Source organism: Alosa pseudoharengus, unplaced genomic scaffold (genome assembly GCF_046254945.1).
Source record: "Alosa pseudoharengus isolate Yale_2024_CS ecotype anadromous, Long Island Sound unplaced genomic scaffold, YU_APseudo_1.1 YU_APseudo_1.1_scf_9, whole genome shotgun sequence".
Classification (NCBI taxonomy): Eukaryota; Metazoa; Chordata; class Actinopteri; order Clupeiformes; family Clupeidae; genus Alosa; species Alosa pseudoharengus.
The window spans coordinates 35,879,243-35,892,011 of record NW_027468881.1 but is presented as its reverse complement, the minus strand read 5'-3'; the positions used below and the strand labels follow the sequence as shown (position 1 = coordinate 35,892,011).

At 47.6% G+C, this 12,769-nt stretch overlaps 1 protein-coding gene across 6 annotated transcripts in view; it reads left to right on the top strand.

Annotated features, from left to right (window-relative positions):
• tns2a (tensin 2a) overlaps nucleotides 1-12,769 on the top strand; it is a 32,238-nt gene that overhangs the window by 10,004 nt on the left and 9,465 nt on the right. For 4 of the 6 annotated variants that reach the window (XM_076275769.1, XM_076275771.1, XM_076275768.1 and 1 more), the window contains exons 2-14: nucleotides 592-697; nucleotides 867-904; nucleotides 9,355-9,393; nucleotides 9,577-9,618; nucleotides 10,117-10,166; nucleotides 10,360-10,543; nucleotides 10,754-10,804; nucleotides 10,925-11,047; nucleotides 11,338-11,402; nucleotides 11,549-11,632; nucleotides 11,732-11,844; nucleotides 12,135-12,195; nucleotides 12,475-12,550. In XM_076275769.1, coding sequence (XP_076131884.1) covers nucleotides 592-697; nucleotides 867-904; nucleotides 9,355-9,393; nucleotides 9,577-9,618; nucleotides 10,117-10,166; nucleotides 10,360-10,543; nucleotides 10,754-10,804; nucleotides 10,925-11,047; nucleotides 11,338-11,402; nucleotides 11,549-11,632; nucleotides 11,732-11,844; nucleotides 12,135-12,195; nucleotides 12,475-12,550 — 1,032 coding nt within the window. The remainder of the gene's footprint in view (nucleotides 1-591; nucleotides 698-866; nucleotides 905-9,354; nucleotides 9,394-9,576; nucleotides 9,619-10,116; nucleotides 10,167-10,359; nucleotides 10,544-10,753; nucleotides 10,805-10,924; nucleotides 11,048-11,337; nucleotides 11,403-11,548; nucleotides 11,633-11,731; nucleotides 11,845-12,134; nucleotides 12,196-12,474; nucleotides 12,551-12,769) is intronic. The other 2 variants (XM_076275773.1, XM_076275770.1) reach the window with 1 other exon arrangement.

The following is a 12,769-nucleotide window of genomic DNA, read 5'->3' as shown; positions in this document are numbered from 1 at the left end:
GGTGCGTGGTGGTATTTTTTTCTTTAGATGCAACTCTGATCCTCACAAGAAAGGATGGGAAGCAGCAACATTTGGCATCGCACTGTTACCCAGTGTCTATTTGCAAAAAGAGGGTAAAAGGGGAAGGCTCTAAAAGAAAACCCTCTACACTGTGTTGTGATTCTAATACTAAGCCTAATTACACACATACTGTACACACACACACATACACATATTTAATGTTACACATTTGTTATCTACCTTGAATACATCATTTAGGAGGTGTCTTTGTCTTTTGTAATGCCCTTCCTAAGTGTTTTTTTACACTCCCTCTCTCTTTAACACACATACACACACACACTGTATGAGCTCTGTTTGCATGTTTTGTCAACCGTGTGGCGTATCCAGAAGGAAGGTGTCATGAACTGTTACACAACTCACCACAATGTGTTGCCTGAAGGTGGAGCGAGGCTTTTGCTTTGATTGGCATGTAATTACATCGGAACTACACAGAGACATCCAAACAAAAGGCACTATCCTCCGAGCCACTCAAATGGCTTAAGTTGTTCTGAGCTCTCTCTCGCCTAAAAGCTCCTCGTTTTGCCCAAGCAGGTGGGGAAGGGCGAGCCACACGTCTTCAAGGAGAAGGCCTTCAAGAAGAAGCGACAGTGCGGGGTGTGTCGCCAGACCATCGACAGCCTTGGCTCCTTCTGTCGAGGTGAGAACCTAAGCTCCGACACTCGAGAGAGTCTTCTTCATTGCTGATCAGCGCCAGCACTAAGTCTAATTGAGTCATTTGACTTGTCATGTTAGGAATGTTCCATTATGTAAGACTAAGTCAGGCTGCTCACTCTTTCGCTTTTCTCTTTTTTTCTCTATCAATACAGTCTGCAAAACAGCCACACATAAGAAATGTGAAGCAAAGGTAAGAACTGATTCATCTCTCTCTCATCTCCACCATCACATATATATATCTACTGTTCTGAACCACCATCTGGTTCACCATCCATAGCCCATAGGAGCTCACTGTGCCATGCCTCTCTTTAAGGCGGGGATCACGTTAGCCAGCGCGAGCGGCAGGTTTCCTATTGTTCTCTATGGTTCGGCAGAGGAACGGTGGCGACGCTGGCATAATGCTAGCGTTGAGCAAGCTGAGCATTGAACTTGGTTCAACTTTCAAAGCGCAACGCGAGCGCATTCAATTGACAAACCGTTTGTGTTGCTTAGGAACGAGACAAAACTTATTATGGTCTGAGCGTTGCGTTACGTTTGCCGTTGCCGCTTGCCGCTGGCTGGCTAATGTGATCCTCGCCTAAATCAACTGCTTCTGAGGTACACTGGTCAAAGCCCCTTTCCTGTCGGACGTGTTGCCTCTTCACAAATGGCAGCGCTCTGGCCAGTGGGTTGGTGGTCGTGCGGTCGTCTGAAAGGCCTCACTCTGTTGGGCTGGGGAGCTGCCAGGCAGCCGCACCCAGAGCCCCACGCTGCTGCTGAGAGTGAAAGAGGCATTGATGAGGGCAGCGCATGCCAGCTCCGGGCCAAGGACGAGACTTGGCAGAGGGGGCCACGGCAAAGGTCTGCATTAACAAGACATGAGCAACTACAACAAGTCGGCTGTAGGATTCGGAGGATGTAGAAGTGCAGATTCAAATATTGGGTTCTGTAATGCTGGAACATTAGATCACAGAACTGGAGTTGTGAAGCGAACAGGGAGAGCTGGTGAGGCCCCTGCCCCTCCTCCTCCATGTCTGTGTGTGTGTGTGTGTGTCTGTGTGTGCTCAAGCTGAGCCAAGCACATACATCATGACAGTACGTCTCCAAGCTGGCAGGCCAGATTTGCGAGTGTGCTTTGGCTGCTGGGAAAGGCGCAGCCCCCAGTTTCTTGGTCCGGGAACGGACTGTGTTGTTATTGTTTGTCACACACACACACACACACACACAGAAGGACACACACAAACACACCCCTCCTACTTGGTGACCTCAGCCCAGGCCAGCGTAAGGCTCTGCTGGACGTGATAGTCATCAGCTCGCCCCAGGAAGGGTGGTTGCTTCATCAGGGACTGTGCGACTCTTTGAGCACCTCGTTCAGACTTGGGGCCAGAAGGCATTGGCCAAGAGCAAGATTTCTCTCTGGTTCGCTGAGCTGCTTGAAAACACTCCCAAAGTATGAGTGTCTAACTAGCTTTTCATAGCGAGAAATGTACGAGAGCAGTCATTTAGCTGTCATGATGAGATGAAAGTCATGCTTTTGGGTAGATAATGGTGTCTTGCAAGCCACTTAAGTACAGAATGTGACAGAGGATTACCAAGATGCATAGGCAGTATTTTCACTTGGCATCCTACTGAAGTTGACATCTTGATGTCGGTTCCCCTTTTACGGCTTCTAAGGCAGATCTGATCTCTCAAATGTGGGAAATGGTTCAATGAGTGAAGTCCTAACTGATTTATTAGCTACATATCACTGCTATCTAAAGTCCTGGCATGGAGGATCATCTAAGCCATGGGAAAGAGCGCCTGTTGTGCTTGATACTTTCACTGCAGAATTTGTCTTTGTAACATCTGGCCAGAGAGTATCCAAGTCAATAGAGTCATGACTCAAAAGTACGCAAAGTCAATGCCTTTTCAAATGACTTTTACATTCAATTATTTTTGATTATTATTATATATTATTATTATAAATTATTTTGAGAGGCAGCCTATCTTTAGCCTCATAGAAACTCAAGGCAAGTGATGTGGAATTGGTGTTACTGAACTAATGTCTCTGACTAGACTTTCTACCACAGGATGTTTTTCTTTAGGATGAGGATGGGGATTCTCAGTCAAACTCACCCTAACATTGTGTAAGCTAAATACTTGAACTGTGAAGTTGTTTCATTGGTAGAGTAAGACAGACATAGACTAATTCACTGAAACATAGACTAAATCAGAGATGTGAAGTAAACTGTAGTCCGTGTTGCCCCAATTCCCTTCTCCAGCTCTCTGGGGTAAGAAAGGCGGGTTAATCGACACCATAACTAATCTATTTTGAGCTTTTTATTGAGAAAGCCTCTCCTTGCTCATCAGGCAAGATGAGTCAGGATCTGCCATGGTCCAGCTGTAACTAATTCATGTGGGGTATTTAACCGCCATCAGTACTGCCTGGAGCACGGTGACAAACCGTCTCGTACTTCAGTGGGTTTTAATACGCGGAAAACCCCTTGACAGTGTTTTCCCAAGCTGTCCCCCTTCCTTCCTTAGAGAGATAGTCTGGAATGGAGTTGACCTGTTGTCTGTGCTTTTCCCCTCGCGCTTTTGTCTGGCGTCCACATGCTTACGTCGCTTTTGTCTGGCGTCCACATGCTTACGTTGACTGCAACCACAACGAGGGGCCCAAGTGACCACCGGCTGGCTCCTCTCTGATTCCAGACGTGCCTCTGAAATCTCCGAAATCTACACATTACTGTATCACACTCTCACACTCACACACACACACACACACACACACACACACACACACAGTCACACTCACACACACACCAGCAATCTCACATTCACACACATGCATTTGCCAAACCGTGTTTGAGAATGCTAAAGGCCTTATCTGTGCAACAGAGTGGAAAATAACGTCCCGAAGGGAGGTGAGGGAGGGAAGGCAAGGCATTGTGGGTAGGGGAGAGTATCCCATCACATGCGGCCAGGGGAGGTAGGAAGGGACCGTTTCCCCCACCCTGTGTGGAAACATTACCCAGCACACCCTCCTCTCTCCTGCTGTCCAGTGGGACTCTGGTGGCAGCAGCAGCAGGATGAGACCTGATAGGAAATGGACGTGACGCTCACAGGCCTCACAGGACGTGACGCTCACAGGCCTAGAACATGCCAGTAACATGAGTCATGCTCTTCCCCTTAACTCACATGTTTAAGGCTTATTCACACCAAGAATGATAACGATAACTATAACCATAACAATAAAAGCGTTCACACTGAACAACGATAAACAAAGTCTCTCCTTGTGTTAATGAATGTGACGGTTAAAATTCGATGGGTTCTGATTGGCTATTTATCGTTCTGAAAATCGCTCTAAAAGTGATCCCCAACGATATCGTTCTTTATGTCGTTATCGTTATAGTTTATGTGTGAACGTCGTCATTCATATTAACGAGAACTATATTTATTTATAGTTATCTTTATCGTTATCGTTCTTGGTGTGAATGGGCCTTTACACACTCGGCTAATTACTGCGGAATTTCAGCTATAGGCCTAGTTCACTTGGCCAGCCATATGCATTTTTAGATGATGCTGATTATAGGAGTTGCGGTGCTTGGAGGGCATTGGTGTGGAAAGACAGGTGGAGGTGTTGACTTCTCGGCTTGTTTGCTGTGGTTGTTGTCTAACGGAGGTTGTAGCAGTGTAGTCATTCAGTGTTTGCGCTGTGGTGTTGCCCAGTTAAATAAGAGGACAAATAAATATCACCTCCAGAGAGACGTGATTAAAGGCAGAATGTTGCTGCGTCAGGGTAAGCTGGAACCTGGCGGCAATAGTTCCCCGTGTTTATACTCCATCAGACAGAGTCAGGGAGATGTCTGCGGAACTGGACCACAGCTCCAAAATGGACAGAATCTGAGAGACCCACCCCCAAGGGAGGACTGGGAGCATAAAAAAAGCTCTTTGATATGACACTGGCTGCCCTCCATGGGATTTTCCACTGCTTATATCTGTTTATCTTGCGCTGTTTATTGCTCACGTTGTTATCTGTTTGTTTATGTTTGTTTATTTCTGTTCTGTACTGTTTTTAGGGTTTGTTTTCTAGAGAGGAGCGGAAGTTGGGCTGATGATATGACTGTAGTGGTGGAAAGTGTGTGTAGGGGGAAAGGCAACTCAAATGAGCTGTGGCTGCTATTTCACCTGGCAACAAGTCAGAGGTAACATGCACTAATGATGGCGTGGGACAGGGAGGAGTAGGAGGACCGCAACAAAGAGAGAGAGAGAGAGAGAGAGAGAGAGAGAGAGGAGGGGAGAGCAGAGATGTTATGTAACCTTTAGTCCAGTGTTGAAGAGGCGGCTTAGTGTGCTAGTTCTTATCATATGACCAGTTTGGCCTTGTCATACGCTTTATTGCCTGCAATGGGCTGTTGCTGTGGGCAATGACTGAAGGCACCTCAATATTTTCTGTTGGGAAATCCGAAGCAATCAGAGCTCTCCCAGCGGAGGAGGATGTGGAAACTGTAATGAGTGCCCAGACTGGCAATGGTTTGTCCTCAGGCAATCAGAGGACTGAAACAGGACATCTTACACAATAAGTGTTTGTGCACAGTGCTCACAGGCAGGCACTTGGCAGGCATTTTATAGGCATTTTTATATTGGTGGTTAGCATCAGTGGAGCCAAGCCCATGCACAAATATACCCATAGGAGTGTCACGCTGTCCAAAAAGCACAAGAGAGGAGGATGTCATTTGAGAGGGTTCTCTGTGAAGTGAGGGTTCGATTAAGGATAAGATGTGCGCCGGCGACCCGGGTTCGATTCCCGCCCCGTGGTCCTTTCCGGATCCCACCCCTGCTCTCTCTCCCATTCGCTTCCTGTCACTCTCCACTGTCCTATCATTAAAGGCATAAAAAGCCCCCCCTCCCAAAAATGGATAAGATGTGCATGTTATGAAAGCACGGAACTGGCAAACAGACTCTGGCCCCGAGGTCACATGTCAACTGTGCTCATCACTAACCCAACTGAACTGTCTGGCTCACTAAGAAAATGCTCATACCGATCATATTAATAGTTTGGCACTGCTGAAATATTCTCAGGAAAACACGTCAAACAGCCAGTCCATGTGTTGCACATTATCATTTATTATCTGAAGTAATGGATCCCAATGGTGTCACTTTGAGGCTGTCTGTGTTGGACCTTTAACGTTTCCCTGAGAGGAGATGGAAAAGGAAGAAGAGAGGTCTCTGTCTCTCTCTCTCTCTCTCTCTCTCTCCTTCTCTCTCTCTCTCTCTCTCTGTCTGTCTCTGTCCAGCTGGTTCTCTTCCTGTACACCAGGCCTGTCCAGCTGCTCTCCTGAGGCAGAGTGCCAGCCTCCCCCCTTCCCCTCTTCTCTTCCCTCTACATCCCTCCATCTACATTTATCTCTAATGCCGCTGTTTACACCAGTTGCCAGGACCTCCCTATACCCCCCCCCCCAGTCATTCTCTCTTATTCATTCATTTATCAGACTAATGCTCTTGCATGTATCATATCATGATTTCTTTTTGAGCCCTTTTCTGTCGGTCGGGATCCACAAGGGCTTTTCTTGCATATCTCTGTAATTCTTGCTCATATGTTTTCTCATCTCTCTTTTCGCCGTACGCCTAGGAGACTGCCATACTGCTCTGTGTGTGAGAGAAATTAGGATTCAGGACAAAGAGATCACACTTCAGGCATCTGTCTTCACCTAAGCTGTTTAATTTGAACCATACACACACTCACACACACACACACACTCACGCATGTGGAGGGCTCCCCATCTTCACCCATGAGTCTCCCAGAAGAGGCTCAAAATAGTGACTGCCAGTCTACCAGTGACTAACATGCAGTAACATCCAGCCAGCCAACAGCAACAAATTCAGCCCCCTTTCTGGGCTAGCAGGACCCCAGCAAGGCGTGACCAGCCCCCATGTTTCTGTCTGAGTGTGCCTGGACCAGCCCAGCCATGCACTTCCTGCCCTGACGTCCTCGCTCTGCCCATCAGAGTGGTGGGGAGGGAGGGGGAGGGGGCGCAATCAGGGGTCTAGTGGGAAGAAAGTTGGTAAGAGTTCAGAATGGTAAGGGGGGAGTATTTGAGAGGGATGTGTGTGTGCGTGTGTGCGTGTGCGTGTGCGTGTGCGTGTGCGTGTGTGTGTGTGTGTGTGTGTGGGTATTCTTCTCTGTTGGGCGCATGCGCAAGTGTTGGCTCAGGAGATGGAATCTGGCATGTTTGCTCTGGCGTAATGCTCCCCCACTGCTGGCCCCCACGCTCTGAGAGAGAGAGAGAGAGAGAGAGAGAGAGAGAGAGAGAGAGAGAGAGAGAGAGAGAGAGAGAGAGAGAGAGAGAGAGAGAGAGAGAGAGAGAGAGAGAGAGAGAGAGAGAGAGAGAGAGAGAGAGAGAGAGAGAGAGGGAGAGGGAGAGAGGGGGGGGGGCAAAGTAGGAAGGAGGGAGAGTAAGGGGGAATGGAGCACTGGAAATGAGAGGTGAAGGCAAAATGTGAGTTTGAATGTGCAGGATGGGGGAGGGGGTAAATGACTGCCATGGAACTGCATGTGCCATGAAAGATGTGAAACTGAGGAAGTATAAAGTGAGAGGAAGACCCACGTCATCCAGAGACACAGGGAACTCAGAAGGATGCCGTAATCCCACATCAGATCTACAGAAGCTACCTTTACATTCATGTCAAATTATTGTCTGGAAACAAAATTTTATGATTTCTCAAAGGCTGTTCCTCTTCAACCTTGAACAAGAGATCTATGGTGCCGTATGCAATTTTGCAAGGAGGCTGATGCGTCTAGCCGAGCTCGTAAATCAAGACAAACAGTTATGAGCAGGCCGGTCTAGTCTGCAGTTATGAGCAGGCCGGTCTAGTCTGCAGTTATGAGCAGGCCGGTCTAGTTATGAGCAGGCCGATCTAGTCTGCAGTTATGAGCAGGCCGGTCTAGTCTGCAGTTATGAGCAGGCCGGTCTAGTCTGCAGATGATATGAGAGGAGGAGAAAGGAAGAGAGGAGAAGAGATGATATGAGAGGAGGAGAAAGGAAGAGAGGAGAAGAGATGATATGAGAGGAGGAGAAAGGAAGAGAGGAGAAGAGATGATATGAGAGGAGGAGAAGAAAGGAAGAGAGGAGACGAGATGATATGAGAGGAGGAGAGGAGAAGAGATGATATGAGAGGAGGAGAGGAGAGGAAGAGAGGAGAAGAGATGATATGAGAGGAGGAGAGGAGAGGAGAGGAGAAGCAGCTCTCAGTAGCTAGGGAGAGGAAATGAGTGGTGTTTTAGGCCAGTCCCTTGTTAGCCATTCTTCATGTTGTGTTTGCAAATATGTTTAACATGTGCACTTGACTTGTTCTCTGTCTGTATAAATCTTGGTGTGTGTGTGTGTGTGTGTGTGTGTGTGTGTGTGTGTGTGTGTGTGTGTGTGTGTGTGTGTGTGTGTGTGTGTGTGTGTGTGTGTGTGTGTGTGTGAGAAAGAGGTTTTCTGATTTTAGTGTGTGATTGAGTACAAGAGGGGAGGGGTTCTTAATGCTTGTTTGTGCAATAGAAGACCCCAATCATGCTTTGAACTTTGAACGGATGCCATGGTGAAATCAAATCATTACACATTAAAATGCTCTGCCTCAGTTTCTTCAAGAGCCAAAACTTTACTCACATGCGACATCTGTCCTCAAGCCAAGCACTTGGAGAGCTTATTATTAAAATGGAAACCCACCTAGCAACACACACACAAATACAGCACTGTTTTACCAACACAAAAGCCCATTCCAAGAATATTCACTGCAACCAAAACAAGCACAACTCCAACAACACACTGACATTTACACACACACACACACACACACACACACACGTGAATCCAAAACCTTGGAATATTTTGGTCTATACACAATGAAATACACAAGGCACTGCCCATTTCCTGTGGCCAAACAAGCCCCCTGGATGAGGCAGGGGAGCGGATATGGTTGGAGGGAGGCGGGGGGGCGGGGGGGGCTGAGAGCCTGGTGTGGCTGCACCCTTACGTAAGCATGACGGTTGTCAGCAGGACTCCAGCCTCCACACACACACACACACACACACAAGCCCTCGAGCCTCTGTCCAGCTCACCTCGCGTGGGACTGACGCAAATCCCTAGCGCTGAATTCACATCGTCTCCACTTCCTGCAGGAGCAGAGGTCACCAAGAGGCAGCAGTGTGCCCAGTATATCTGTTTGTGTATGTGTGAGAAATGCAAACAAAAACAAAAACAAACTTTGATGTTTTCATGACGTCTGAAATCGATGTAGTACTTGGGTGTGTGTTCAAGCTTGACTTTGGTGTCACTGCTGAGTGATGAGTGAGCACGAGTGCTGTGTTGACACAGTGTGATGCACACAGCTTTGCCCATGAGTCTGACCTCACGCCGTGTCCCACATGAGCAGATGGATCTTAGTGTGCACAGAGTGGTGCGTGTTATCTGCGGTCGAGGGTTGTTTTTGGGCCTTTATCTCCCTGTCGGACGGAGCATTTCCTCTGGCCCATCCCAGAGGATCCTTCTGCTTCATGTGCCTCCACTCCCTTCCCCTCTTCCTGAGGAAGAAATAAAACAAATGGACGACCCGAAGCAAATGGACGTGCCTCGCATGTGAAGTGTTCACCATCGCTGTGCATCTGTGACCCATGACTCTGTCTCTGTTTTGCAGGTGAACACGGCCTGCATCCCGGCTGCCCCATCCGACCTGGTGAGTGGTGTGTTTTATCTCCATTCATCTCTCTCTCTCTCTCTCTTTCTCTCTCTCTCTCTCTCTCTCTCTCTGTTTCTCTCTTTCTCTCTCTCTCTCTCTCTCTCTCTCTCTCTGTTTCTCTCTTTCTCTGTCTCGTGCCGTTTTCTCTGATTTAAAAGAAGTGTGTTATTTCCTCTGCAGCAGCGCAGGGGAACAGCTCCCTCCAGACACATCCAGCACCTGGTAAGGCTCTTCTGCGCTGTTTTCCTTCACTCTCACTGCTGTTCCTCTGCAGGCTCTTTACATGCAGCAGTCAGGGCTTTTCGTCCGGTCATATTTTCTCACATGCTAAATCCAGTCTGAAGGTAATGTTAGCTAAACAGATGTCTTCATTTGGGCTTTGTTGTCAATGGGATGTACTGTGTGGTGGAACACAAGAGCTCAAGCTCACAAGAATTCAGACACTTCACAACTAATGCTTCATGATGAATTCCTGCTGGCAGCCAGAGGAGCTGACACAACCTGAGGCGAGCACGTCCCGTTAGAACCTTGGGACTGGCCCTTACTGATGTCGAAACAGAGCTGCTTTAATGCTCTCATTGCACCATGTGTGCAGGCACATGACTCCTCCACCCTCAAATGGCACAAAGCTCCAATACAGCTGAGACAAACTGGATCAAAACTGTGACATCATGCTTGGTTTCTTCAATAGTTGTGTAATGCGTGTCCTTCTCTGCACAGGGCTCCACAAAGTCCTTGACGTACTCCAAACAACGGAGTACTCTTCCCAGGTAAAGACCCTAGAGCTGTTGGACAGAATTGCTTCTCCTCCATGTTCTCTCCAACCTCATACATTGTATGGCTCTGAGTAGTATATGTAACTGTTAAGAACTATCTTGTCCAAATATGCATCAGTGGCTGTGTGTGATATTATGGTATGTAAAAGTGAGTTGGTATGGAGGCTAAAAGGATCTCTCTGTCCAGGAGCTTCAGTGTGGACCGGGTGATGGAGCGCGTCATGGAGAGGAACTATGACTTTGACCTCACATACATCACAGAGAGGATCATCTCTGTCTTCTTCCCCCCTCTGCTGGAGGAGCAGCGTTACCGTGGCAACCTCAAGGAGGTGGCTGCCATGCTGAAGTCCAAACACCAGGACAAGTTTCTGGTCAGTAAAGAAAGACTGTATTTGACCTGTGTGTCTGTCTCTCTATTTGTCAAGACTTGTGAAGAATATCAAGGTGTCATGAGTGTACCAGTAGAGTAGATTACAATTCTACTGAAATGACGGGGGATTTGTATACTTACATTCATTTGGGTTTTTGTTTTGTTATTTGTATAGCAGTTAATTGGTTTGCATTTTTTATTTCTTCCTCAGCTTCTCAACCTCTCAGAGAGAAGGCATGACATCACCCGCCTGAACCCAAAGGTGAGGTGGCTGCCCTGTGTGATGTGTGGCCCTCTCTGTCCCAGCCTTGTCTGTAATTAGCGGTGTAATCTGGTGAGAATGCTCCTAATCCCTGCACTGCCCCCTGCCTCCCTGCCTCAGGTCCATGACTTTGGCTGGCCCGACCTCCACGCCCCTCCCCTCGACAAAATCTGTGCCATGTGCAAAGCCATGGAGACCTGGCTGAACTCCGACCCCCAGCATGTGGTGGTGCTGCATTGCAAGGTCAGGGGTCAGATGTGCTCTCAGGGCTCTCTGTGGAGGTGGAGGTGGAGGACTCAGAGGTCAAACCCAATGACCTACACCTCCCACCTCCCCTGGGCTTCAGCAGAACGCAGCATAGTCTACACAGTTTAGAATAATTACACTCAAATGCAATGCCTTTGACTCCATTGGTGTATAATGGTGTATGCAGTATTTTGCCTTACTTCATAATTTCTATATAAATTGTCAGTATTTCTGTGTGTAAACTTGAAATGAAAAGATACTCATCCATGTTATATTCCTGACTGCAGGGCAACAAAGGTAAAACCGGAGTCATCATTGCAGCCTACATGCACTACAGCAAGATTTCTGCAGGGTGAGACCCAACAACTGTATTATTTACTGTATTATTTATTATTATTATTTTATGTTTTCTTTCATCTTAAGAAAGGAACCAGTTAGTCAATGTTCTATGTTTGTGTGTGTGTGTGTGTGTGTGTGTGTGTGTGTGTGTGTGAGCAGGGCAGACCAGGCTCTGAGCACGCTGGCCATGAGGAAGTTCTGTGAGGACAAGGTGTCCTCCTCCCTACAGCCCTCACAGAACAGGTCAGTCCTCCCCTCACCAACACCTCACCCATGTCCATCTCTACTGCCCATGTAATTGTGTGAGGGACGGGACAGTTAACAGTGGCCTCCTCCCTGCAGGTACATCTACTACTTTGGAGGTCTCCTCTCAGGGGCCATCAAGATGAACAGCAGTCCCCTGTTCCTCCACCAGGTCCTCATCCCCACCATCCCCAACTTCCAGGCTGATGGAGGTGAGCTGGCACTTCCAGATGATCAGTTATCTACTGAGTTCTACTGAGTTCTACTGAGTTCTATTGAGTTCTACTGAGTGTTCTTCTCAGCCTTAGCAGCATGTAGATGGAATGGATTCATCTGTCTTGATTAAGATAGATCTGCTAGGTCTGAATTGTGAGCTGGCTTATCATCTGCGATCCCTCAGCATGATGTGTCAAACTTTTTAAACTGAAGCAATCAAGGAGGAGGAGATGGGAGGCTCAGCACATTCCTCTGTGTCTAACATCCCTCTTCCCTCCTCTCCCAGGATACTTTCCATTCCTCAAGATATATCAGTCCATGCAGCTGGTCTACACATCTGGAATATAGTAAGTGACTGTCAAGTGCACACAAATTAAATTGCCATCAAATGAAATGACTAATAAAGGTGATAAAGTTCATCTGAGGAATTTCATCCCCCTTCAAATGAAGGTTTCAAATGAAAATGAATTGGTGTCTGTGTTTGTGTGTGTGTGTGTGTGTGTGTGTGTGTGTGTGTGTGTGTGTGTGTGTGTGTGTGTGTGTGTGTGTGTGTGTGTGTGTGTGTGTGTGTGCGCGTGGGTGCGTGCGTGGGTGCGTGCGTGTGTGTGTGTGTGTGTTCCTCATAGTGACCTGCAAGGCTCGGGAGGAAGACGACTGTGTGTTACCATAGAACCTGCACTGCTACTAAAAGGAGACATAATGGTTGGTGTAGTATTTATGTGGCTGGATGAGTTGTGTTTTTCTATTTTTACACTCATGGCATGATCAAGCTCTGTTCCTGGCAGTCACTTAACAACTGTCTGGCGTGGGCCACACAGCTAGGGATGTTTTCTCCATTACGTCTGCTTTCTCTATCCTTTCGTACGTACCCCTACCCATTTACCCGTCCACTCCTCTGTGCCTTGAATCCTCACCCTTTCA